Genomic DNA, 26,809 nt, shown 5'->3' with positions numbered 1-26,809 from the left:
CGCTGCCTGTGCCAGATCCTGCCTCTGAAAAGCTTCGGGCCCTTTCTCCTCGCTCTGGCGCCCGCTCTACCCGCCGCTCAGCCTCTGGATTGCCAAGTGGCAAATAGGCCCGGCTCTGTTCTGGGAGATTCCGGGGGCCTTTCCGAGTGGAGCTGTCCAGCCGGCCCTCCCTCCTGGCAGAACCTTGAGAAGGGATGGAAGGAAGATTGGAGGGGTGGGGCCTGGGGTGAGATGCCCTCCAGGTACCCTGGACAGAAATGACACTAGATGTTTGGGCAGCAAACCTTTACTGACAGAAACAGGCAGCTGGCCTGTGGGCCACAATTTGCTAATTTGATTTTTAAAATACTGCACTAAGTTGTAATTTATCTTGATTACTGAGGTTTTTCCTTGCCTCCTTAAATTTCGTACTGAGGGTGAATGCCTCACCCTAGTTCTGGCTCTGGTCCACAGCCTCTAGGGCCTGTATTTTAGTTGGAAGACCCTAAAGGCCACATGCAGTGGCTCATGCCTGTAATCCCAGCACTTTGTGAGGCCAAGGCAGGAGGATCACTTAAGCACAGGAGTTTGAGACAAGCCAGGGCAACATAGTGAGACCCTGTCTCTGCAAAAACGTTTTAAAAAGGAAGACCTTAGAGAACCTTGACCCCCCTCCCATGTCCCCAGGGAGGAAAAGGACTGTTAGGTGGTACCCATCCTTGCCACACTGCTTCTTCCTTCTGCTTATCTGGGGCCAAGTGGGCCACTGTCACTTTGAGGGCACCCCACAGAAGTGACCTCACCAAGGGTGGGGCCGGGAGAAGAGGCTGCTGGAGGGATGGGCAGTGGAGTTCTTAGAAAGTTGAAAGTGGGAACAGACCTTCTAGATAACCTAGAAGGAAGCAGTGGCTCATAAACCACAAGAGAGTCAGGGTAGAGGCTTGGCAAGGACCCTGGTCTCTTGTTTCCCAGCCCTCTTGTCTCCTATTTGTGGGGCATCAGTTTGAATTTGCCACCAGGCAGGGTGTGGTGAAGAGTGAACCCAGGATGACTGAGACAGTGTCTGCCACCGCCAAACTGTGAGCACTCAAAGGCAAGGCAAGCCTGATGCCCAGCCCTGCACATATGTGAGCAGACATGTGGGACTCCTTCTAGAGAGCCCCCCTGGCTCTGATGGAGGTGGTGTGGGATGAAGTTTATTTAGCGATTTTAGGATTAAGAGTTTTCAGCTGGGCATGGTAGCACACGCCTATAATCCCACTTTGGGAGGCCGAGGTGGGAGAATCGCTTGAGCTCAGGAGTTCGAGACAGACCTGGGCACCATGGCAAAACATCTCTATAAAAAATACAAAAATTAGATGGGCCTGGTGGTACATGCCTGTAGTCCCAGCTACTTGGGAGGCTAAGGTGGGAGGATCACCTGAGCCCAGGAGGCTGAGGCTGCAGTGAACCGTGATTGCGCCACTGGATTCCACCCTGGAGCAACAAAGTGAGACCCTGTCTCAAAACCATACATACATACATACATAGAGTTTTCTGACAGAAAGCAGCTTGAGGAGTGGAAGGGCATTCAGTCAGCCACATCAGGAGTTGATGCCCAACTTCGCTGTATTTACTGTGTGTGTGGCTTAACCACTTCAAATCTCAGCCTTCCTTGCTGGAGAATGGGGATTTAAATCCTCAGGTCATAGCATCACTTAAACGAGGTAACCTGTGGAGGTGCCTGACCCAGTGCTAGCACATGGAGAGCATCCCTGATATCTTAGCTTTCCTTTGCTTCCATTTCCATTTATTCAGTCAGTCCAACACTTTCTCCCTCTTCCAGGTAAGTTGCTTTGGGAATTGGTGACTCAACCAGGGTCCATGCCCCCTGTCTCCCAGCCAGTATCAGTTTCTCTGGGTGACACTGCTCAGGCATGCTCACCTGCACCCTGACAAAGTAGTCTGGTGCTAAGAGTTGACCAGCATTGGGTGGATGTCTCTGACTACAAAGACCCTCACCTCAGGATGTGTTGGGTCAAAAAAGGGTCCCAGGGTGAATGCCCAACTGACCCCACAACTCCTGGACCCTAAAACCCTGAGTCTCCTCCTCTATATCCTCCCCGCCAGACTGTTCTGCCCACTCTCTTGATCCTGGCAGGCAGCCTCCCCAGGGGGTCAGGGGGCTGATTGCTGAAGCAGAAGCTGCCCCTCTCATTGAAGGGCTCTGACAAGCAGGGCTGTTGCTCCCCCTCCCCTGCTCCACTGTCTCCGGGGATGATGATTCGATTTTCTCCAATCGCCAGCATTGCCATCTGCCTACAGTAATTAAATGGTATTTGAACTGAATCCAGAAATCCCACTTCAGGCAGCCACGTGGTAGGGAAGCTGTCTTCAGGAGCTGGTGCTAGCCAGCAAAGCTGGAGGGTCCTCAGAGGCTGCCCAGGCCAGGCCCTTGGTTTACCTAGGAATACCTGGATGCCCTGAGAGGAAGTGCTTCATCTTGGGCCCCACAAGCCCAGGGGCAGAGCCAGGTCTGAGAGCTAGATTCCTGTTTAGTACCTGTGTACAATGCCATGCTCCTCCTTCTAAGGTTGCTCCCGCTCTCTCTCCCTGCACATAGGAGATGTTCTTTCCCCCGGCACTCTGAACCCTGGTCCTTAGAGACAGTGTAGCATAAGACCATTGAAAGGGCAGTGCATGCAGACTGCATAGGTTCAAGCCCTTGATCTGCTCCTGACTGTCTGTGACCTGTGACTCTGGCTGTGTGCCATCTCAGCTTCCTCATCCATACATGAGGGTCATAATCCTCACTTCCCAGTGTTGTGAGGACCAAGAGTTAATCATGGCAGTGTTTAGATGCTGCCTGGCATAGAGTGAGTGCTCAGTGTATGTCCGCTGCCATCATTAGCGGTAGAGGTAGAAGTAGAGGTGGGAGCCTTGCTGACCCTGAGCTCTTACTGGAGACTGGAGTTTCTGGTCTGGAGGTCCAGACGGTTGAGCAAGAATCAGCCATTCTCTTCCCAGGCAGAAAAGCCAATTCAGTTGGGAGACAAAGAAGCTGGGCTCCCATTCCAATTTGGGTGAGACAGCTAGATAAATGTGGTGACCTCCTTTGGGCTTCCGTCCCTTTTAGAGGAGAGCCACTGACCTATGAGGACCTGTTCACACCTTGGAAACACTTCTGGAGAAGGCCCAGACTCCCATCTGTGGGTAGGAACTGGGCCTGGTGTTGCTTACCCCAGTGCCTCCCTGCTGGGCTTTCCCCACCTCCCCAGTCCCCTTTAACTCCCTTGCTGTGGAAGTGCAGGCAACAGGCTCAGGTGAGCACTTTCCCCAGCCTACGGCTCTGAGTGGGCCTTGGGGGCTGGAGCAGCTGGGGACAGACAGGATGGCGACTTGGAGGCCCTAGACTCTGTGGCTAGGCGCCTCTGGGCCCAGGATGGGTGCTGGCTTGGCCCCTGGCATTGTTTCTTCTCTCGGTGAGTGTTGGCTTAGGGAGAGGAGGCCTGACAAGTAGCTCATTGTGAGTGCCTGCTGATGGACTGGCTTGTGTGAGCCCATGGGCATGAGAGCCTAACCCCCAGCCCCTTTTACTTTAGGGAGTTGGGGTGGGGGTGGTGCTTTCTGCCAATCCCTGTGCACGCATGCTTGCTGACTCCTGCTTGGTTGCCATGGGAACCTTGTCGTGGTGATGGCTGCTTGGGAGAGAGAGGAAGGGGTGGCTGGATGGAGACAGTTGTGTCAATGGCTGCCTCTTCACTCAGTCCTGATGCCACTTTTCTTCCTCTTTACAGGGAAGCCTGCCAGAATCTGGGTTGGGAGCGCACCCCAGGCTAGCCTGGTGTCCTTTCTAGAGGTCCCTGCCCTTGACAAGGGAATCTGGGACTTGACCTGGTCAGCCCCAGCTCTGCAGGTCTGGCCCCTCCACTCCTGGAAAGGAAGCAGAGCTCAGGCCTGAGAATGTCTACCAGGCTCTGGCATCTGGGAAGGGTGCTCCTGGTCTGGCGTCAGGGAGAGGAGCTCCTGGCCTCCTGCTTGCAGCCCCGATAGGCATTGGCAGAGGCTCTGGCCTCCTCTAGAACTTAGTCCTGGCTCTGGGAATGTGGCCCAGAGCTGTGGGAGCATCCAGTTCCTTCTCTTCCCCATCCTGGCCCTGTGCTTTGCCTCCCCAGCAGTGGACAAGCCGCCTTCTCTCCCCTGACGAGATGCTAATTTCTAGGGCTTCCGGTCCAATCAGGAGTATGTGCTTTTATGTCACACAGACCTGGACGTGGCGCCATCACTTTCCGTTATACACCCTTGGGCAGGGTCATTTAAACTCTCTCAGCTTCAGGTTTCTCATCTGTAAAATTAGGCAAATAATAGGTACCTCACAAGTTTATAGTGAAGAGTGCATGAATTAATTTATGGAAAGTACTTTGAACACAGATCTGATATATACTGAATGCTCAATAAATGTTAACAACTGCTGTTTTGATGATGTTGATATTGTTATTACTATCGTATTACAAAAGTTGCCCATTTCCTCTGGGGGCACCTAAGCTTCCTTCCTTTTCCTCTGGCTCATAGGGGAAGTGGCAGTTTGGCAGGCAGTGTGAGGGAGGGGCCTGTGGCAGCCCCCTTCCGGCTGGGCCTGACCCAGGGCTCTCTCCATCCTGGGCAGGATCCGGCCCCAGCTGTCAAAGGAGAAGATTGAAGGCTGTCACATCTGTACCTCTGTTACCCCGGGAGAGCCCCAGGTCCTGCTGGGGAAGGACAAGGCCTTCACCTATGACTTTGTCTTCGACCTGGACACCTGGCAAGAACAGATCTATTCCACCTGTGTGAGCAAGCTCATCGAGGGCTGCTTCGAGGGCTATAATGCCACGGTGCTGGCCTATGGGCAGGTAAGCCATCTTCACGCCCACCTATGGCCGCTTCAGCCTCGGTCTCCCTGCATCCAATGGAGAGAAAGCTCCACCTTCAGAGCAGCTGAGACACAGCCTCAGGGTTTTGTCTATTGTCTAAGGAGGCCACTGCACTGCTGGTTAGCAGAGGGAGGGCTGTCAGTCAGTGATTTCCCCAGAATGTGGCTTCAGGACCAAGAAAGCAGCAGGGGAACCAGGCTGAGAGGTAGATGAGCTAAGGGGATTTGGCCCAGGTACAGGGCTTGCTGTTGTCCCCAAAGGGTGCGGGGTTACACCCTCCTATCTTTGCCAATGCAGACAGGGGCCGGGAAGACGTACACCATGGGCACTGGCTTTGACATGGCAACGTCGGAGGAGGAGCAGGGCATCATCCCGAGGGCCATCGCACACCTCTTTGGGGGCATTGCCGAGCGCAAGCGTCGGGCACAGGAGCAGGGCATGGCTGGACCTGAGTTCAAAGTCAGCGCCCAGTTTCTGGAGGTACTGTGGCCCCATAGGGCGGGCAGGTGGGAGGCTTGGTGGACAACAGGACCATGGAAGCCGGGCCTTCCTCCAGTGCAGTGGAATGAGCCCAGGGAACCATGGGGGCATCTCCAGGTGATAAATTCCTGCTACTGAAAGAATCCAAGCATGGGCTGGAGGACTACTTGGTGGGACACTCAAAACGGGTTCCTGCACCAGATGGAGCTTGAGTCGATGACCTGTATGATCCCTTCACACCCTGACAGGTTCTAGCTCTGACGCTAATTAGCCTTGTGACCTTGGGCTAGTCATTTACCACACTGAGCCTCATCTGCAAAATGGGGTGATACCGGTTTCCTTAGGGTTTTGTGAGAACCCTGGCTCTCTCGCTTCCTTCTGGCCTTCTCTGGGTTCCCCCTCTGCCTCAGGGCAGCCTGTCCTGCCCCTTTGTGGCTCAGATGTTCCCTGGCCCCCTGAGTTTTCTCTTACCCCAGGGCAGAAGGGTCCTCCAGGAAAGGTCTTTCTGTGCACCTGGCCTTTCCTGTCCGGGAGAATGTCAGGCTCAGACTGTGGCAGCCAGGGAGGGGTTTTTCGTGGGGAGCAGGGGGTCTCTGTGCTCTTGCCCACTGGGCCTGTGCTGAGCCCCTGCTCAGTAAGGGCGCTTATCCCATAAACCCTGCTGCTCTGATTGTCCAGGTTGCCTTCTGAGGGACGCATGTGGCCTTGGCCCTCTCTAGGCCTTCCCCAGCGCCAGCCCCTGCCTCCCACAACACAGCTACTCCCTCCTGGGCACACAGGTGGTGGCTTGTCCTCTAGGGTATCCTGCATTTTAGAATTCGGAGGTTTTCTTTGCCACTCTGGACTTTTGCTTCTGATAAATGGACTGCCTATGTGTGTGTGACTGTGTGTTCATATCTGTGTGTGTGTGACATCTGTCTCTATGTGTGTGTCTCTGTGTCTTGTGTGTCTGTGTCTGTGTGTGTGTGTCTGTGTGTCTGTGTGTGTGTCTATGTGTGGTTCTCTGTGTGTGTCTCTGTGTGTGGGTGTGTGTGTCTGTGTCTGTGTGTGTGTGTCTGTGTGTGTGTATGTGTCTGTGTGTCTGTGTGTGGGTGTCTTTGCATTTGTGTCTCTGCCTGTGTGTGTCTGTGTGTCTCTGTGTCTGTGTCTCTGTGTCTGTGTGTGGGTGTCCGTGTGTGTGTCTGTCTGTGTATGTGTCTGTGTGTGTGTGTATCTGTTTCTGTCTGTGTGTGTCTGTGTGTGTGTCTCTGTGTCTGTGTGTGTGTCTCTGTGTCTGTGTCTCTGTGTCTATGTGTGTGTGTGTCTCTGTGTCTGTGTGTGTGTCTGTGTGGGTGTCTATGTGTGTGTGTGTCTGTGTGTCTCTCTTGTGTCTATCTGTGTCTGTGTGTATGTCTGTGTGTGTGTCTCTGTGTCTGTGTGTGGGTGTCTGTGTGTGTCTCTGTGTGTGTGTGTGTGTGTCTCTGTGTCTCTGTGTCTGTGTGTGTGTGTGTGTCTCTGTGTCTCTGTGTCTGTGTGTGGGTGTCTGTGTATGTGTGTCTGTGTTCATGTCCATGTCTGTGTCTTGCTGCTTGTGTATCTCAATAAGCTTCTCTCTCACATCTCTTTGTTTTCATCCCTTCCCTGTCCTGTTGCCATGGAGAAGCCCGGAAGAGCAGGTTCCTAGAAAATCAGTTCCATGGAGTGAACCACAAGATGTCAAATGATACAGTGTGTCTACCCCAACACAGACAGACAGACGTAGGCCCCCATCTGCACCATCCTTTCTATCTCCTCTTCCCCATTCATGTGGGGTATTTTTGTCCCTTTAGGGCTGTCAGAGCCCCGGATGTCAGAGGGCTGCAGTCTCCCCCTTAGTCCCACAGCATTTTCTTGGCTGCTGCCCTAGCTGCCCCCACCCCTTGTTCCACTCCCCAGCCCTAGCTCCCTGCCTGCTGAACATCCCAGATCTTCAGCAGGTGACACTTTCCCTGCCAGCAGTTCCAAACACAGGAATCTCCTTGGCTGAGACCACCTGAAATGGGGTGACTGCTCCTGGCCAGTCCCCCTCCCCATGATGGTCTCACCAGGCCCTCTCCAGGACACTGGGCCACAGTGGCGTGCTCTCCATGCCCACCTGCTGGCAAGCATAGGGCAAGGCACACAGGTGTGTTCCTCCCCTTTGAGAGCTTGTCGTCACATCAGAGACAGTCAGGGCCAGGGCATGGCTCCCCTGGTCTCCACTGAGCTCTGTCTCTGCCCTCCCTCATCTGGAATCATATCCCCATCTACTCTTTCGCAGACCAGGAATACAACAGGATCTGCTCAAATTGTGGCCACATCTTTCTCATCTCCTACATCTTGGACCCGTGTGCCTTTGTCCTCTTTTGGTCCTTAGCCCCTGCTGTGACCGAGCTGCTGGCTGCTGGTTCCTTGAGGATGAGGAACAGTGTGCAGCCTCCAGCTAGTTCTGCCCAGGGCCCAGCTGCCTCCTGCCCCTGTCCTGCAGAAAGGCCATGGGATTCAGAACCCAGAGGGGACCCACAGCCTCAGTTTCCACATCTGTGAAACAGAGATGGTTTATAGGCATGTGGCAGCCACCTAGGGCCCCACTGCATGCCCTATGAATTCCGCTGTTTCCTTACTGCACAGCTCTACAATGAGGAGATCCTTGACCTGTTTGACAGCACCCGTGACCCTGACGCCCGCCACCGCAGGTCCAACATCAAGATCCATGAGGATGCGAACGGTGGCATCTATACCACCGGCGTCACTTCTCGCCTCATCCACTCCCAGGAGGAGGTGAGCATCTGCTGGAGGTCTGGAGCAGGCCCAGGGCATCCTGAAAGGGCAGGGGCTGGCACCACGGTAATCCCGAGCCCTCACTTCTGCTTCTGTTTCCAGCTGATCCAGTGCCTGAAGCAGGGGGCCCTGTCCCGCACCACAGCCAGCACCCAGATGAACGTGCAGAGCTCACGCTCCCATGCCATCTTTACCATCCACCTGTGCCAGATGCGCATGTGCACCCAGCCCGACCTGGTGAGGAGCCTGCAGGGGGCCCAGGAACCAGCTTGCTACAGGGGTATCCCAGGAAGGGCAAGATGAGGAGCCACAGATTCAGAGACAGCAAACCAGATTGAGGCTGGCCTCTGCCACTTGTTGATTTTTATATTTTTCTTGAGCCTCAGTTGCCCGATTTGTAAAATTGGTTAATGATCTCTCAATCATGGTGTTGTGAGGATTAAATGGAAATCAGGCTTGAGCAAGTACTCTACACGTTGTCAGATGCTCTGCATGTGCGAAGGGCAAGGTACTTGGCCATCCGCCCTGCCTCTCCTGGATAGCAGTACTGTGAGCAGGGGAGCCAGCGAGGTAGGCGAGGGCTGGGTGAGTCAGAGCTGACTTCTGTTGCAGGTGAATGAGGCGGTGACTGGGCTTCCTGATGGTACACCTCCCTCGAATGAGTATGAGACACTTACCGCTAAGTTTCACTTTGTGGACCTGGCCGGCTCAGAGCGGCTGAAGCGGACAGGGGCTACTGGCGAGCGGGCCAAGGAGGGCATCTCCATCAATTGTGGCCTGGTAGGCACATGGCGGGTCATCAGCCCCAGCGCCCGCACAGCTCAGTCTCAGACCCCTCCAAGGCCCTGCAGTCCCACGCCTGCTGAGTCCTCCTTGGACATCTTGCCAGTTAGCCCTTCACTCTCAGGCCTCAGCCCTGCCCCCAACTTCCCCCTTTCACCAGTTTATCCATCTGCCTATAAACCCACCCAGGGAGCAAAAGGGCTGCTGGGGCCAGAGAGGCAGGTACAGATGGTTTGGGGATTTTCTTGTCCCTCCCTACCCTTCTCTCCCTGAGTGACTCTTGAGTGCCAGGGTCTGTCTCCCACAGCTGGCCTTGGGCAATGTGATCAGCGCCTTAGGGGACCAGAGCAAGAAGGTGGTGCACGTCCCCTACAGGGACTCCAAGCTCACTCGGCTCCTGCAGGATTCGCTGGGGGGCAACAGGTATCTGGTGACCAACACCCAGGGAAGGGACAGGGGAGGCAGGGAGGTTCCTGGAAAATAGTGCCACGTGGGTATGGCGCAAGCCTGCCCCAGGAGGAGAAGGCCTTCCCATCCTCGGCTGCAGGTTTAGGAGGTAGGAACCTTGAGGTGCTTTATGACCTTTAGGCAGCTATGGTCAGACTCAGTTTCCTTATCAGTGAAACAGGGAGAGACATTCTTGGGGAAGTCATATGACCCAGGCAAGATGATAGATGGGAAATGCTAGAAAATTCAGGGCTGTGACTCATCCTCATCACCAAGCAAAGGACTCTGGCAATTATGCATCACCACCTCCCCAGCCTTGGTAGCCGCCTTTACTATGGTTATCTGCTGCTGCAGTGAAAACTCCTGGCCAGGTGGTCCAGATCCCCACATCCCAGGTTCTGTCCTGAATGCCCACATGCTTTGGGCATTAAGGTAGTGGGGGAAAGGGATGGGAACAGGACCTCTGCCCTGAGGCAGTGCTTCTGGGGGCTGGCCGTGTCCCTCATCCTCACACCAGCCTTTCTGCACCCTCAGCCAGACCATCATGATTGCCTGTGTGAGCCCCTCAGACCGAGACTTCATGGAGACCCTCAACACACTCAAATATGCCAATCGAGCCCGCAACATCAAGAACAAGGTGGTAGTGAACCAGGACAAGACCAGCCAGCAAATCAGCGCACTGCGGGCTGAGATTGCTCGGCTGCAGATGGAGCTGATGGAGTATAAGGCGGTGAGCATGCTTCTGGGCATTGCCCAGCACCCCTGCTTGGAGCTGGTGCTCCATACGCACCCTCTGCCCTGCAGCCTCATCCTAACTTCCTCAGCATCTCTCCCACCTCCCTATCACTCACCATCCACTTTGGACATGACTATTGAGCATCAGTTGTGTGCCAGGCCTGATGCTCACTATTTAGGGACTCACCCAGGTGAATCAAGCACAGTCTGAGCCCTCAAGATTTTAGAATACTAAGTCCAAGAAGAAAGGGCTCCCCAGCTTTTGTTGCATAGATCTTATGCACAGGGCAGACACTATCCAGGGTGTTTTCATGCCTGCTGAATGTGTTGTGTTGGAACAGATAAGACTGCTAGACTGGCACAGAATCATTGATAGAGGGGCCCACAGGAGTATCCAGTGTGCTGCAGAGAGGCAGAGGAGAGAGTTGGCCTTACTTGCTTGGATGGTCAGAGAGGACCCATGGAAAAAGGGGTCTTTTATATGGATTTTGAAGAATGAATGAGGTAACAGCAAAATGAGATGGGGCAGCCATTCTAAGTAAAGAACAAGCCATGCACAAAGGAACAGAGTGGGAAAAAAATGGGTCTTTTGGGGGAAACGTCTAATTCTATGTGACTAAGACAGAAGTCACCAATTGGTAGCCCATGGCCTGAATCTGGCACATAGATGAGTTTTGGTTTGGCTTGCACTTGTTTTAAAAGAATACAGCTTAGTTGTCAACCTTTCTGAAAGGAAGTTTCAGTTTTGCTAAAAATTTTAAAGATCTAACAACTTATGGTACTGAGTTGACTGGAGAGGCATAGACACTGCCCCTTTTATACTAAGTCTGGGACTCTCTTAGCTCCAGTCTCTACCACTCCCTATTGTCTTACAACCAGCCTGACTAATTTATGCCAACTGCCTGGCAGAGAGGATTTTGAGCCTTGGACTAGAGTTTATGGAGATATGAAAATACGCTGTGGAAAGTTAGGTCAAGTAAGATTGTGAGAGGCCTTGAGTGGCTGGTTACAAAATTTGGACTTTTTATTGTCAAGGAGAACTGTGTAAGGTTTTTGCGCATTGGGGACCAGTAGCTGTGTTTTAGGAAACCTGGGGCAGGGAAGACTGGTGATGCTGCCATATACAGGGGAAGGCCAGGGCACTGGCAGAGGGAGGAGCACCATCAACCCCTTCCCCGACTGTGAGCTGTGCCGCCTGACTGCTCCCCTTTGCCCCTGCTCCCAGGGCAAGCGAGTGATAGGAGAGGATGGCGCTGAGGGCTATAGCGACCTGTTCCGGGAGAATGCCATGCTACAGAAGGAGAATGCGGCCCTGCGGCTGCGGGTGAAAGCCATGCAGGAGGCCATCGACGCCATCAATAACCGTGTCACTCAGCTCATGAGCCAGGAGGCCAACCTGCTGCTAGCCAAGGCTGGTGAGTTGGGCTGTGCCAGGCCATGTCAGAGCACCAACAGGCTAGGAACCCCTCTCTCCACACCCACCCCAGAGTATCAGGTAGACTAAGCCAGCCAGTCAATTCACAGTTCAACTCATTTATGCATTTTTTTCACTTGATTTTAAAACATTTTTGTATGGCACAAGTAATACATGAACACATCCTTCTTGTTCAACGTGCAAACAATACATCACTATATGAAGCGACAGATTAAAATCACCTCTCCCTGAACCCTCCACCCCAAGCCCTCTCTACTTCTCAGAAGGAACCTCTATGAGCAGCTTGGTGTGTATTTTCCCACGCCTTTCTCAGTATTTGTTTCAAGTATGAATGTGTATTCATATACATTCTTAAATGTGTGTATGATATAGACTACTTTTTCTATGTATGAGATTATATATATTGCTCTAAGACTTCCCTTTTTCATTTAGCATTATGTTTTATGAATCTTTCCGTATTAAACCTACTTCTGGTTCATGCCTGTAATCCCAGCACTTTGGGAGGCCAAGGCAGGAAAATCTCTTGAGCCCAGAAGTTTGAGACCAGCCTCGGCAACATAGGGACACCTAGTCTCTACAAAAAATACAAAAATTAGCTAGATGTGGTGGCACATGCCTGTAGTTCGTGTTACTTGGGAGGCTGAGATGGAAGGATTGACTGAGCCCAGGAGGTTGAGGCTGTAATCAGCTGTGACTCTAGCCTGGGCGACAGAGCAAGACCTTGGCTCTAACCAAAAAATGAAAATTTTAAAAAACCTGCTTCTCTTAATCTTCTGCCATGGTGTCCCATATGTTGCAATGATGAATAAATTTATTACAATAGCCTTCTAGTGATGGGGATTTAGGCCAACAGTGCTTGTATACGTCTGTGCAAAGTTTTTTTTTCTATAGATTTCTTTTTGGAAAAGGCCCATATGAGCTACCCTGTTCGAGGCACAGATATAAGAGCAGTAGTATCAGCAGTGAAGACCCTCGCTGCTATTTATTTTTTTTTTTTTTTTTTTTTTTTTCTGAGACGGAGTTTGGTCTTGTTGCCCAGGCTGGAGTGCAATGGTGTGATCTTGGCTCACCGCAATGTCCACCTCCCGGGTTCAAGTGATTCTCCTGCCTCAGCGTCCCGAATAGCTGGGCTTAGAAGCATGTGCCACCATGCTCGGCTAATTTTGTATTTTTAGTAGAGACAGGGTTTCTCCATGTTGGTCAGGCTGGCCTCAGGTGATCCGCCCGCCTTGGTCTCCCAAAGTGTTGGGATTATAGGCCTGAGCCACCACGCCGGCCTATTTATCTTCTTCATCGCACCCTCCTTCCCGCTTTCCCATTCCAGGCGATGGCAATGAGGCCATTGGCGCGCTGATCCAGAACTACATCCGGGAGATCGAAGAGCTGCGGTGAGTGAGTGAGCCCCACCCCACCATGTGTGCACGGGATGGGGGCCTCGGCCAGGTGATGCCAAGTGGGTGGCAGCTCACTCTGCCCCGCCCACTCGCTCTACCCGCACAGGACGAAGCTCCTGGAGAGTGAAGCCATGAACGAGTCCCTGCGCCGCAGCCTCTCACGGGCCTCGGCTAGGAGCCCCTACTCCCTTGGTGCCTCTCCAGCCACCCCGGCCTTCGGGGGCAGCCCGGCCAGCTCCATGGAGGATGCCTCGGAGGTGATCCGTAGGGCCAAGCAGGACCTGGAGCGGCTAAAGAAGAAGGAGGTCAGGCAGCGCAGGAAGAGGTGAGTGGAGTGTCCTCCCCGCCCACGAGAGCCCTCAGACCGCCCCAGTAGACCCTGCCCGTCCCCCAGGAGGACTGCTGCCCACCAGCTGTTGAGGAGGGAACCTCCACGTCCCCAGCCCCAGGGGCTGCCTCAGTATTGCTTGGGAATTCGTGACGCAGATTTGCTCAGCCTTTTGGGCAACCTCCCTCCCCCACGTTCTCCCACGCCATATGCTTTCCCCCAAGGAGAGGAAGGACTGAGCTGAGCCAAGGTCAGCTCTGGGTGGCCCTAGGGAAGAGCAGCGGGGTTCTCTGCAGAGTAGGAGCCAGCGCTTTCCCCGCCCTCTGGTGAGACGCCTCGTGTCCTGCCGCTGCCGCCACCCTGCCCGTGTGCTCAAGGCAGGGGTGGCCTTCCTAATCCAGCCTCCCTGTCCTCCCTGAGCAGCCCCGAGAAGGAAGCCTTCAAAAAGAGGGCAAAACTCCAACAGGAGAACAGTGAGGAGACGGATGAGAACGAGGCGGAGGAGGTGAGGAGCACGGCCCGTCCCACCTCACCACATGCGTGCCCCGTGTCCCTGCTGGGGTTGGGGGACCCCATCGCATCCTTGTATAGAGTGAGGGAGGCGGTTGGGTCTGCATCCAGTTGATCCTTGTACTTCCTTATATCTCTGACTGGTTACCATGGTGATCTCCATCCCCTAGGCCCCTACCTCATCCCAAATGGATGATGCAGGTGGGGAGGCCCTCCCAGAGGGGTTCTGCGGGGACACTGGGGGAGGCCGCACTCTTCCAGGAGTAGGGGGTGTGCTGGGGGGCTCAGCTGTGGCCTGACCCAATCCCCACCCTCCTGACACACCTGAGGCATTGTGTCGGGACGCACCTCTGCTTCTGGGCTCCCCTCTCTGAGGCCAGTCCCACCCCAATGGTGCCTGGTGCCCAGGAGGAGGAAGAGCGAGACGAGAGTGGCTGTGAGGAAGAGGAAGGGCGAGAGGATGAAGACGAGGACTCGGGCAGTGAAGAGAGCCTGGTGGACTCAGACTCAGACCCCGAGGAGAAGGGTGCGTGGGCCTGGGCTGTGGGCTGTGGAGGATGCAATGCCTGGCTGCCAGTGCCCAAGTGTGGGGTTGGGCCCTGCTCAAAGATTATGGTGTCCAGGCCCCAGCACTCCCAGACATGAACCCAGTGACAACAGCAGTCATGATGGGAATGACAGCAAACACTTCCTGGTCGTTCATTAGGTGCCAGGCACTGTACTTACCTTAACCCTTTGAGAGGCTGGGTTCTTTCAGTCTTGACTGCAACTGTATGCATAGGTGTGGTGAGCTTCCCTATGTGACCACAGAGAAACAAGCTCACATGGGTTTAGTGACCTTCCCCTGTGTGGTCCATGCAGAGCAAACGTGAATGTAGGCCTGACTGGTGCCAAAGCCCTCTCCTCTAAATGGAGATGCCTGCCCTTTCAGCCCTGCCTGCTGCCAGCCCTGGTCCTAGCCCTGTAAGGTGCTCTCAGCCATCTCACCCTCCTCCACCGAAGCTGGTCCCACGTCATCTGGAATAGGTGGATGCTCGCCTCAGGAATGGCTGGGCTGGGAAGGACATGTAGATCCCCCCTGCCAGCTCCTGAGTGCCACCTTGCCTTTCTGGAACCGCTCTTTAAATGTGTTGCTCCTTCTGGTCGCATTCTACCTGCATTGGGATTTATCATTTTGCTCTCTGGTCACTGATTGGTCGTGGCTGACCAAAAGAGGGTCCCAGCTCCCCAAGAATGGCACATCTGCTCCCCATTTTGCCCCTCGCCCTAACGCTGGGCTGAGCCTCTCTGTGCCCCCATAGAGGTGAACTTCCAGGCGGACCTGGCCGACCTGACTTGTGAGATCGAAATCAAGCAGAAGCTGATCGACGAACTGGAGAACAGCCAGCGGCGGCTGCAGACGCTCAAGCACCAGTATGAGGAAAAGCTGATTCTGCTGCAGAACAAGATCCGAGACACACAGCTGGAGCGCGACCGCGTGCTGCAGAACCTCAGTGAGGCCAGCGCCACACGCCCCCACCCCATCCGGACCCTCCCTTTCCCCTGAGCCCCTCCTCTGTCAAAAGCAGCTGGCGTGTTGGGGTTATCCTGGCCTTCTAGGCAAGGGACTTCCCAACCTTTGACTTTGGCCCTCTGACCCACAGTTAAAGGTTCTTATGTCTAACCCTAGTTCCTATGAAACATTCTAAATTGATTTGTTGTTGTTGTTGTTGTTGTTATCGTTGTTTGCTATCATGTCACATATTAGAATTCTTTATATACCTAGGCACACGAACATGACATTCCCAGCCTTTCCTCCTGCAGTCAGTTCCTTGGGTCTTTTCCTTTGGACCTGTTTGTAAACATTCTTGCATTCTGTCTTCATTATACTACTCTTCAGCCCATTCATTCCATTTTTTTATTTATTTGTTCATTGATTTACTTATTCAGCAAACACATGTTGAATATGTCTTATAGAGCAGACATTGTCCTAGTGCTAGGGATATTGGAGTGGGCAAAATCCCTGCTCTCGTGCAGTGTACATTCTAGTGGGGAAAGACAGACATAAAAGAAAGAGCAGAATCTATAGGGTGTCAGATGGTGGTAAGTATAGCCAGGAAGAGGAACGGGAAGTGCTGAAGAGTGAGTTGGAGTTTTGTTTTGCTTTTTGTTTTTTTTTTTTGAGACAGAATCTCGTTCTGTCACCCAGGCTGGAGTGCAGTGGCGTGATCTTGGCTCACTGCAACCTCCACCTCCCAGGTTCAAACGATTCTCCTGCCTCAGCCTCCCAAGTAGCTGGAACTACAGGCACCCACCACCATGCCCAGCTAATTTTTGTATTTTTAGTAGAGACAGGGTTTCACTACATTGACCAGGCTGGTCTTGAACTCCTGACCTTGTGATCTGCCTGCGTCAGCCTCCCAAAGTGCTGGGATTACAGGCGTGAGCCACTCCACCTGGCCGAATTGGAGTTTTTTAAAGGATGGTCGTGAAGACTTTACTGAGCAAAGACTCGAAGGAGGTGATAGTGCTAGAGCAGCACCAACCAGGGGAAGAGCGTCCCAGGCAGAGGGAACAGGAGATGCCAAGGCCATAAGGTTGCCATGTGCCTGACATTTTGGCAGAATGATAAGGGGACCGGGATGGCCAGAGCACAGTGAGGGGACAGGTTGGAGAAGAAATGTCATTGTAAGGAGGTTGCGTTATACTCTGAGGGAGACGGGATGTGTGGAGTTTCAAGACAGCTACATGATACCAAATTTAAAAGCATTTTTAAAAGACTACTCTGGCTGCTGCATGGGGGAGTGAAAGTGGAAACTGGAGACCACTTAGGAAACTGTTCTGCTAAAGATCCCAGGAGAGGTGGCTTAGGAGGTAGTGAGAAGTCAGATTCGGGATCTATTTTGCAGGTTGAGCCAGAAGACTTTGATTGCTGGGAGGTGGATGTGAGGGAGAGGGAGCCAAGGATGCCTCAGGGTGTGAGCTTCTGGAAGGTGCATGATGCTGTGTACTGAAATGGGCACCCCTGCCCATTTCAGTAGGATGTCAGAGCAGGAAGGGGCCTTGGGCATCGACTAGTCTGACCCCCTCATTCAAATGATGCAACAGGCTCAGAGAGGGCTGTGAGTTGCCCGAGGTCATACAATGGGACTGGAACAGAGGCTTCCTGTGTTCCCCCTTGATGACCCTATATTTAGTGGGAGCCCTTAGGGACTCAGCACCAACAGCTGCTTCTTGTTGTTCTCAGGCACCATGGAGTGCTACACAGAGGAGAAGGCCAACAAGATCAAGGCAGACTATGAGAAGAGGCTGCGGGAGATGAACCGGGACCTGCAGAAGCTGCAGGCCGCCCAGAAGGAGCATGCCCGGCTGCTCAAGAACCAGTCGCGCTATGAGAGGGAGCTGAAGAAGCTACAGGCCGAGGTGGCTGAGATGAAGAAGGCCAAGGTAGGGGTCGAGGGTGTGAGGAGTGGGACCTGGAGTGCATGCGACATCTTCTTAGAATCCACTCACCATAGTAAAAATAATCATTGCCATCAAGTGTGGATTCTCTTCTCCACACACAGCATTACCTAGTTTGACCCTGTCTTGACTCTTGACACGGTCCTCTTAGCTGAGTGCATCATCCAAGGCGAAACAACCTGCCCCAGTAGTGGGGCTAGTGTGCAGGGATGCTGGGGTGCACGGGGTCGTGTTCAGGGCAGGTGAGGATTTCAGGGGACCCCACTCGGTGCTGCCTCCTGTTGGGGAGGCTGCAGCACACTTGCTTCGGGTCTGCACAAAGCGCACAGGAGGCCCCTCATTTGGTGCAACCTGGCCCTGAATGATAATAGTAACAGTTGTCATCATTTGAACATTTACTATGGCCAGGCTCCAAACTAATCATCTTACACTCATGATCACATTCAGTCCTTAGAAGAACCTCACGAAAGAAGTCTATTATTATTCTTTTATATATGAGAAAGTGAGGCTCAGAGAAGTTAATTCCAGCTTCCAAGAGGTAGCACTGGGATCTGAACTCAGTTCTCTGGCTCCCAAGCCACTGTGTGTTCCAGGTGGCACAATGCCTCCCTTTTCTACTTTGCCACCACTCAGAGTGCTCTAGTCTCTGGGACCTGGGGTCTGCCCCTGCTCTTCTGACTTCGGGGCTCAGGTCTTGTGTTTCCGGTGTCTGGTGTGTTCTGGCTCCCGCCTGGGGCTCAGCAGATCCATGCTCCCTTTCAGTCCTCCCTCCCTCTGGGCCTTCCAAGCCCTACATTCCTGCCTGCTCTGACCCTCAGCCCTCAGTGGAGCCTAGATCCCCACAGCCCTGGGCTAAGCCCTGGGCCCTGGTGGCAGCCCCAGCAAGCTGTGAAGGGCTGGCCTTGGGGACAGAGACATAGGGATGGGGAGCTCCCCAGTGCTTGAGGCTGATGGGGCATCTAGGAGTCATCGGTAGTTACACCCTCATGGCTGACTCATATGCAGAGGAGAGAGGCAATGCAGTGGTGGCTGATGTAGATTCTAAGAAGAGGTGGACCCATAGCTGTCATTAAGGCCCAGCCACCTCACCTGGACAGGCTCTGTCCCCAAGCCTGGGCTGCAGGTCCGGAGGCTTCATCAGCCTGACCAGAGTGGAGAAATCCCTGCCTTCCTGTGCTCATACCTGCGTGGCCTGGGCTAGCCCCAAGGAGCCCCTGTTTGCACCATCTCCTTCAGTGTGTTCACCCTGTGGGGTGTTGAGACTCAAGTGTGGACTCAAGTACCCAGATCACCCAAGGGCCCCAGGCACCTGCTGATGGTTTAGAGGGAGGAACTGGTGGGCCTTCATTATCTCGGGTGGAGCAGCACTCCCACCAGGGGCCTGCACATTCTGCAGCAGCTTCTGGAGCACTTCTGCGGTGCGCTTATGTGCGTCCCTACTCCGTCTCCCTGGGGGTTCCCAGCTGGTGCCTCTGCAGGTTACCCCATCCTGTCCTGGCCAGCTCACGTCTCAGCTGCAGAGGCCCTAGAGAGCCTCATGAGGGAAGATGCTTATATGGCTCTGAAGCCGGGCAAATAAAATAATGCCAAGATGCATGTGACAGAAGGCTCATGTGTAGACCTGTGTTTCAGTCTCTGGATTGCTGAGCTCCTTCAGCCACGTGCCCGGCTCTGCCCACATTGACCGTGCTCTTATGAACCCAGAGCTAGAACCTGAGAGGAACACCTTTGGGTCATCCCAGGAGGGGCCCAGGCTTTCTGTTGGAGGGACAGAGGGTGCAGCAGCCAAGGATTCAAACCAGACACTGTGAGAGCCAGTGCCCCAGAATCCTCCCATGGCTGTTCAGCTACAGGGCCCCAGCGATTCACAGAATGGAACTGGGGTGGAGCCTGCAGCCGTAGCATCTCCCAGGGAGAGGCCACAATACCTTCTATCTTAAACCTGTGGAGTGATGCTAGTCTCGGGTACCACGGCCTGTTTCCGCTTGTCGTGTGCCTGGAATGTGTTCACCTGTTCTGAGACCTTTGCCTCTATGGTAGCCACCATGGCGCTTGGCCACACATGCAAAGTCGGCTGGATGGGTCTTTGACCAGGAAGACATAGCACCTCCCCAGGAATCCTTAAGCTCCTGACCCCAGAAGATACCTGATACCTTGGGTTTGCACACAGCTCCTGGGATGCTGGAGTTTTCAGGTCCACTTTTAGCCAAGGGTCTGACTTATTCTTCTAGTCCTTTGGGAGAACACTCTTTCTGGACCCCAAAGCCCCAACATCAAGCAATCCCTCCTCTTCTCTGCAGATTCACCCCAACAGAGCCTGCCTGGCCTCCCACCCTCCCAGAGAGAAGCTGACCCTGCTGGCCATTAACCCACTCCCTCATGCCATTTCCTTCTTCTTTCTCTCTGTTTTGTTTTGTTTTGTTTTGTTTTGTTTTAAAGGCAGAGTCTTGCTCTGTTGCCTAGGCTGGAGTGCAGTGGCGCTAACACAGCTCATTGCAGCCTCAACCTCCTGGGCTTAAGCAATCCTCCTACCTCAGCCTCCTGAGTAGCTGGGACTATGGGCACACACCACCACACTGGGCTAGTTTTTGTATTATTTTTGGTGGAGACAGAGTCTCACTATGTTGCCCGGACTGATCTTGAACTCCTAGAATCAAGCATTCCTTCCACCTTAGCCTCCAAAGTGCTAGTGCTGGGATTATAGGTATGAGCCACTGCGCTCGGCCTGTTTCCTTTCTTGACTGTTCTAAGGGCAGGGCAGATTGATGACATTCCTGGTGATGTCCAAGGCTTCAGTGGCAGAGGAAGGATCAACTGTCATGTGTTTCTCATGCCCCTGTCACTTGGAAGGTGTCCAAAGCCCTGTGTGCATTACACTTCTATGTTCTGGGCACCAGGAATAGGGAGGCAGATGCCGCAGGGCCCCAGGTCAGTGGCTTCCCAGCACATAGAGTTGCCTCCGGCCACACTAGTGGTGCTCTCTGTGCCTTTGGCTACATTTCCAACAACTCTGGGGTCCAGGTTTTCTGTGCTTGGTCCCTAGCTTTGCTGACTTACCATGGAGCCATCCCTGGGGCTGCAGGAAAAGCCGACTGGAAGGCAATGATTTGTTTTCGGAATAGGCCATCTATTACTAGTTTTATGACTTTAAGTCCTTTTGTCTCTCTGAGGCTCATTTCCTTGTTTATAAAACAGGAACGATAATGTCTCTCTCATGATTGTCATGAGGAGGGTGCCTGGCATATAGCCGGATCTCAGTAAATAATGGTGGTTTTTATTGCTGTCACCATGAGCCTGGCCATGAGGGCCCTGACTTTCACCTCAGCCCTGTCTGCAGCTCAGCCTTCAGTAGGGAAGAGGGTTACCTGCCTCCAGCAACCCAGACTCTTTCTGGAATGGCCACAGGACAGTGGCTGTGGGTGAGGGCTGCCAGGGGCTGTGGCATTCCAAGCAGCGAGGGCCGCAGTTGGGCCCTGCAGAGTGGAGCACCTGCACTGCTGGGCTGGCTGTGAGGCCACTCCTTTTGGCAGGTTGCCCAGGTGGCTTCAGCTCCTATGGAGGAGTGGGAGGTAGAACCCCTCACTTCAGACCCCCAGGCCCTAAGCCAGGGTTGCCTGGCTCGCCACTGTCCCTGCTCCATGCCCTCAGAGCTGGCCCCTCCCTGGAGAGTATGGGCCACCTGCCCCCCAGCCCTGTCTCACCACCATCACCTCTGCCCATCACAGGTGGCCCTGATGAAGCAGATGCGTGAGGAGCAGCAGCGGCGGCGGCTAGTGGAGACCAAGAGGAACCGGGAGATCGCACAGCTCAAGAAGGAGCAGCGGCGACAGGAGGTGAGGGGTGGCCCTTGAGCCTCCAAGGAGCCTTTGGCTCTAGCCAGCCTCCTGGTGTACCTGGCTGCCCCTCCTGACCAAGCAGGCCTTAATCTCCACTGTCCTAAGTGGTAATAGTCGTACTTGGAGGACAGTGCAGCCTGTCAGAGAAAGATGAGACCCTGTGGCTTCTGGTCCAGCTCCCACATTTAGTTAAGAGAAGGGACTTGAGCCCTGGAGAGGGGAAAGAACTTGCCCAAGGTGACCAGCAAGCCGGAAATGTGCAGCTTCAGGCCCTGCAGAGAAGCCCCAGTAGGGCTGAGCCCTCCGCTCCAGGATTCCTCCTCACTGGAGGGAAGAAGAGGCTAAGGAAATTGCCCTTGTGGAGAAAGCAGATTTCACTGCAGCCTCTGGGGAGGGGAGCTCAACTCTGGGTCCCACTTTATCAAGAGTTTGGCTGCATGAGAATCACCCTGAAGCCCAGGCTTTCAACTACAGAGCTAGCCAGCCTGTGCACAGAGAGGGCTGAGGTGCCTGAGTGTGGAGCCCAGCCCTCTTCTGTCTCCCACAGTTTCAGATCCGAGCTCTGGAGTCCCAGAAGCGGCAGCAGGAGATGGTCCTGAGGAGGAAGACCCAGGAGGTGAGCTCACTTGAGGGGCTGACGAGGCCTTGGCCCTGCTGCACATGTGTGCGTGCAAGTGTGCGTGCGTGCGTTGCTTGCCTTCTCTTTTGGACCTCCAACTTCCTCGTGGTGGAATAAAGGCAGTATTTCCCAGTTCTGCCAGAGCTGGCAGGGAGGAGAAGCAAGCCCTGCTTATGGCCCTGACTCTCCCTACTTCCATTCAGCAAGTGTAGTTGGTGTCCAAATTGTGTCCAACCTATTAGAAGGGCCTTTCTCAACAAGAGCTCAGGCTGCAGGGCAGACTGCAGGCCTATTCCCAGAAGCCTGAGCTGTGCATTAAAAAAAAAGAAGGTGGCAGCCTCTTTTGTGTTCATGTCACATCAAACAGAGATCCCTTGGCCCTTTTGCAGCCCAAGCCCAGTCCAGCACAGAGCAGCCTCTGTGTTCCTGCTGCCTGGCACCCCAACCTGGGCCCTTCTGTGTGGCTCCAGGCCACCCAGCTCACCGGCTCCCTCTTTTCTCCCTGCTGCCCCAGGTTTCTGCACTGAGGCGCCTAGCCAAGCCCATGTCTGAGCGGGTGGCAGGGCGTGCAGGACTAAAGCCACCCATGCTGGACTCTGGGGCCGAGGTGTCGGCCAGCACTACCTCATCTGAGGCTGAATCAGGGGCCCGCTCTGTCTCCAGCATCGTGCGCCAGTGGAACCGCAAAATCAACCACTTCTTGGGGGACCACCCTGCGCCCACTGTCAATGGCACCCGGCCTGCCCGGTAAGGTGGACTGGCAGTCCTCTGGCCTGGCAGGCAGAGGGGGTGGGAATATAGGGCAGGACCAGGGTGAGGAAGAGGGAAGCTCTTGGGAGTGCTCTGGGTCCCCGTGGCTGTCAGCTCCAGGTAGGGGGTTTGGTGGAGCTATAGAGGTTAAAAGGAGTCCCATGCAATCCCCTTTGCCTATGTCTCCTAGAAAGAAGTTCCAGAAGAAGGGGGCCAGCCAGAGCTTCAGTAAGGCAGCAAGGCTCAAGTGGCAGTCCCTGGAGCGACGGATCATCGACATCGTCATGCAGAGAATGACCATTGTCAACCTGGAGGCTGACATGGAGCGACTCATCAAGGTGAACCCTGCCTCCCCCTTCTCTCCCATCCCACCCCTCTGCCTGTCCTGTGACCTCCAACTTCTCTGGCTCTTCAAACTTTCCCCGCCCCACCTCCCTCTGCTCCTTGTGCCTGCTCTGAAATCCCGAGGTGCTGGGGGGACCTCACAGGCCAGCCTGTGGTGGGAGCTATGGGCAGGGCTGGGCAGCTACCTGAGGCCTCTCCTTCATCACAATCACCACCCTCCCCTCCGACCCCAGAAAAGGGAGGAGCTGTTCCTCCTGCAGGAGGCACTGCGGAAGAAGCGGGAGCGGCTGCAGGCTGAGAGCCCCGAGGAAGAGAAGGGGCTACAGGAGCTGGCCGAGGAGATCGAGGTGCTGGCAGCCAACATTGACTACATCAATGATAGCATCACCGACTGCCAGGCCACCATTGTGCAGCTAGAGGAGACCAAGGTATCTGCAAGGCTGGGCCTGGTGGGGCAGAGGCGGGAGAAGTGGGTGGCAGGGGCAGCCCCAGGCGACGGGGCTCTCTACCTACCTCCCGGTCCTAGGAGGAGCTGGACTCCACAGACACATCCGTGGTCATCAGCTCCTGCTCCCTGGCTGAAGCCCGCCTCCTGCTAGACAACTTCCTCAAGGCATCCATTGACAAGGTAAGCTGGGAGCGTACCTGGGCAGGGGTCTCTATGGGCACAGATGCCTCTGTGATATACCCTAGTGTGAAGCCCAGGGGACTGGCTTCTCCTCACCTGCATCACTCACAGACCAGGTAAGCCACCTAACCTCTGCACCTCCCATGCCACAGCCATAAAGCTGAGAGGGTGACCGTACCAAGCTTATAGCTTGCTGTGTGACTTTAACGAGATGCTGTGTGTAAGAGGTGTGGCCTGGCACCTGGCACACAGCAGGGCCTCTGTTAAAGTTGACCCTGGGTGTCTGGCCCAAGCCTATCCAAAGCAGTGCTGGGCTTGAGTCTGTTGGAGGTGGAGGGAGAAGTGTGTGTATGTGGGTGTAGGGGAACGACAGACAGACCACATTCCAGCCGGGAGGGTTTACACCAGAACATCAGGTGTCCCTTGACGTTTCTTGGGCTCCTCTCCCCTCTCCTTGACAGAGAGCTAAGCAGAGGATGTGCCTCCTTCTCTCCTGGGGCCTGTGGTCTCTGGGGACAGACGCTACATGGTGTGAATCTGTGTAACTCTGGAAGGAGACAGGAGACTCTGCTGACTGACCCCTGCCCCGGGCCCCACTGAGCTTCTCTCAGCTCTGCTTTGTGTCTGGGGACTTTATGAGTTTGCTAGGGCTGCCATAACCAAGTACCAGTCTGGGAGCCTCAAACAAGAGATTTATTTTCTCCCAGTTCCGGAGGGTGGGAAGTCCAAGGTGCAGGTGTTGGCAGGGCTGGTTTCTTCTGGGGCCTCTCTTCTTGGCTGTAGATGAATATGAGTTTTGGGAGGACGTAACCTTGCCCATAATAGGGTGTGTCCTAAGGGACCGTCACTTAATGTGTGTATGTGGGAGCTAAGGGGGCTGGTGGCGCTCTCAGGTCTGTGCTAGGTACAAGGGTGATGTTGGGAGCTGGAAGGGAACCCTCCAAGGTGTCTTGAGGAGTGCAGGTTGTGTGATATGGGGGACCCCCAACCCCAGGTCAGGAGAGGTAACTCCAGGCTTTGTTCCCTGCCCCCAGGGACTGCAAGTGGCACAAAAGGAAGCCCAGATCCGGCTGCTGGAGGGCCGACTGAGGCAGACAGATATGGCAGGCTCCTCCCAGAACCATCTGCTCCTGGACGCCCTGCGTGAGAAGGCCGAGGCTCACCCCGAGCTGCAGGCCCTCATCTACAATGTGCAGCAGGGTACGGGTAGGGGCGGGTGGAAGCTGCCAGCTCCTTGGCACTCCAGTGCTCTCGAACTCGGACCCCCAGGAGGCCCTCACTTCCCCCAGAACCACCCCTAACCCCCACCAGGAGCCCTGGTCTGATTCCAGTGGGTGAGATATAGGAGGGAGACCATCATCCCTCCCCCGACACTTGGATGAGGCTTCTCAACCCCTTTCCCTCCCTCCTGCCCTCCCACAGAGAACGGCTATGCCAGCACCGATGAGGAGATCTCAGAGTTCTCTGAGGGGAGGTGAGTTTGCAAGCTGGGAATGAGAGGCTGGCTCTCAGCATGTACCTGGGGCTGGTGGGAGGAGTTGCCATAGGTCCCAGGGCTGAGCCTGAATTTAGGGGCTCCTCAGGATCCTGAACTCTCTCTGCTTCTTCTTCAGCTTCTCCCAGTCATTCACCATGAAAGGATCCACCAGCCATGATGATTTCAAGTTCAAGGTGAGCCCCGCTGGAAGTCAGGCAGTGGGTGCAGCAGGGCCAGCCTCCCCACAGCCTGTTCCCTGCTTACTGTGGCTCTGTTCCATCCTCAGCCATAATACAATATTGTCCCCAGCTGGGAGGGAGATGCCAAGAAAATTTAGCCTGGAATTGGGGGTTGTCCAGACATGTAACCTGTTACAGCCCATTCCTTCTGAGGTGGGTGGAAGGTGGGAGAGGGACCGCTAGCCTCTGTTGCCACCCTGCTAGCAACAGCACCATAACCAGGGGCCCTGCTTTTCAAAAATATCCACTTTCCCTCACCCATGATTCTGCCTCATGCTCTGAGTCAAAACCCACCTCTACATGTCTGGTTATCTTACGTGCACACAGTCAATTCAACCATATGGGAGTCAACAATAAGGAAGTTTACCTAATAGCGAGGATCAGTTTCATTAGACTGAAGCAAGATGCAGGGTTTTTTAAGGAGACAAGGAGGGAAAAAGCTTCACACTGGGAATAGCAAATTATGCATAGTTTTGAGGTAAACTGATTAGCTGGTGACCCGCAAAGAAGTCAGGCTGGGCATTCTGTGTTTATGTAGTCCAACTAAGGGCAGTGAAACCATTTCAGTTGCTCTGGATTCTCCAGAAACCCGGAGAGTTTAGCTGTGGAGTACAGGTGATGTCTGTCTGGGTCCTTCCATCAGGTCCTCTACCTTAGACCAAGACAGCATCATTTCTCTTGTTAGAGTTTCCGGGAGGGCTAGGTGTAGTGGCTCATGCCTGTAATCCCAGCACTTTGGGAGTCTGAGGCAAGAGGATTTTGTGAGCCCAGGAGTTCAAGACCAGCCTGGACAACATGGCGAGACCCTATCTCTACAGAAAAAAAAATGTAAAAATTATCCGGGTATGGTGGCCATGCCTGTAGTCTCAGCTGCTCAAGGAGGCTGAGGTAGGGGGATCACATGAGCCTAGGAAGTTGAGGCTGCCGTGAGCCAGGTTTGCACCACTGTCTCAAAAAAAAAATAGAATTTCCCCTGGCTCCCCTTTATGTGCCATGCCATTTGGGCAAGTTGATCCACCCTGTTCTTCCTTTCCCAGAGTGAGCCCAAGCTGTCTGCCCAAATGAAAGCTGTGTCGGCCGAGTGCCTGGGTCCCCCACTGGATATCTCCACCAAGAACATCACCAAGTCCCTGGCCTCCCTTGTTGAGATCAAAGAGGACGGAGTGGGCTTCTCTGTCCGAGACCCCTATTACCGGGACAGGGTCTCGCGCACCGTCAGCCTGCCTACCCGGGGCAGCACTTTGTAAGGACGGGAACGGGAATGTGGGTTGGGGCAGGGGTGGAGATGGATCTGGGCTTCACTGGACTCTTCTGTTCCAGCCCCAGGCAGTCTCGAGCCGCAGAGACGTCCCCGCTGACGAGAAGGAAGTCCTACGACCGAGGGCAGCCCATTAGGTGAGATCGTCTTCTAGAATCTGCTCCAGAGTCACCACCAGTCTAGTCCTTGGGTGCATGGGTGGCTGTGATGTTCTGCTCTGTTGATCATCTCTTGTGCACAGTGTAACCTGGGCCAGCTTGACTGAGCCATTCAGCTTCACCCAGTGGTCCCTTCCCCACCCTGTCAGGTGTGGACTCAAGAAATGGGCCAGGCATAATGGCTCACACCTGTAATCCCAACACTTTGGGAGGCGGAGACAGCCAGATCACTTGAGCCCAGGAGTTTGAGACCAGCCTGGCCAATATGGTGAAACATCATCTCTACTAAAAATATAAAAA

General features: G+C 54.3%; 1 protein-coding gene across 1 annotated transcript in view; it reads left to right on the top strand.

Annotated features, from left to right (window-relative positions):
- Positions 1-3,400: 3,400 nt before the first annotated feature.
- KIF21B (kinesin family member 21B) overlaps positions 3,401-26,809 on the top strand; it is a 44,107-nt gene continuing 20,698 nt past the window's right edge. Inside the window, 27 exon segments of the mRNA XM_011931835.1 lie at positions 3,401-3,440; positions 3,756-3,855; positions 4,604-4,847; positions 5,166-5,348; positions 7,977-8,126; positions 8,229-8,363; positions 8,739-8,906; positions 9,217-9,332; positions 9,891-10,086; positions 11,317-11,506; positions 12,851-12,914; positions 13,027-13,245; positions 13,672-13,753; positions 14,167-14,284; positions 15,060-15,251; positions 16,985-17,184; positions 20,925-21,032; positions 21,583-21,651; positions 22,169-22,401; positions 22,595-22,742; positions 22,983-23,177; positions 23,276-23,377; positions 24,412-24,577; positions 24,800-24,851; positions 24,991-25,048; positions 26,131-26,336; positions 26,414-26,528. Of these exon segments, the coding sequence (XP_011787225.1) occupies positions 3,401-3,440; positions 3,756-3,855; positions 4,604-4,847; positions 5,166-5,348; positions 7,977-8,126; positions 8,229-8,363; positions 8,739-8,906; positions 9,217-9,332; positions 9,891-10,086; positions 11,317-11,506; positions 12,851-12,914; positions 13,027-13,245; positions 13,672-13,753; positions 14,167-14,284; positions 15,060-15,251; positions 16,985-17,184; positions 20,925-21,032; positions 21,583-21,651; positions 22,169-22,401; positions 22,595-22,742; positions 22,983-23,177; positions 23,276-23,377; positions 24,412-24,577; positions 24,800-24,851; positions 24,991-25,048; positions 26,131-26,336; positions 26,414-26,528 (3,849 nt within the window).

The sequence above is a fragment of the Colobus angolensis genome, unplaced genomic scaffold, assembly GCF_000951035.1.
Source record: "Colobus angolensis palliatus isolate OR3802 unplaced genomic scaffold, Cang.pa_1.0 Scaffold91, whole genome shotgun sequence".
NCBI classification, from domain to species: Eukaryota; Metazoa; Chordata; class Mammalia; order Primates; family Cercopithecidae; genus Colobus; species Colobus angolensis.
This window is presented reverse-complemented; position numbering and strand designations above follow the sequence as displayed.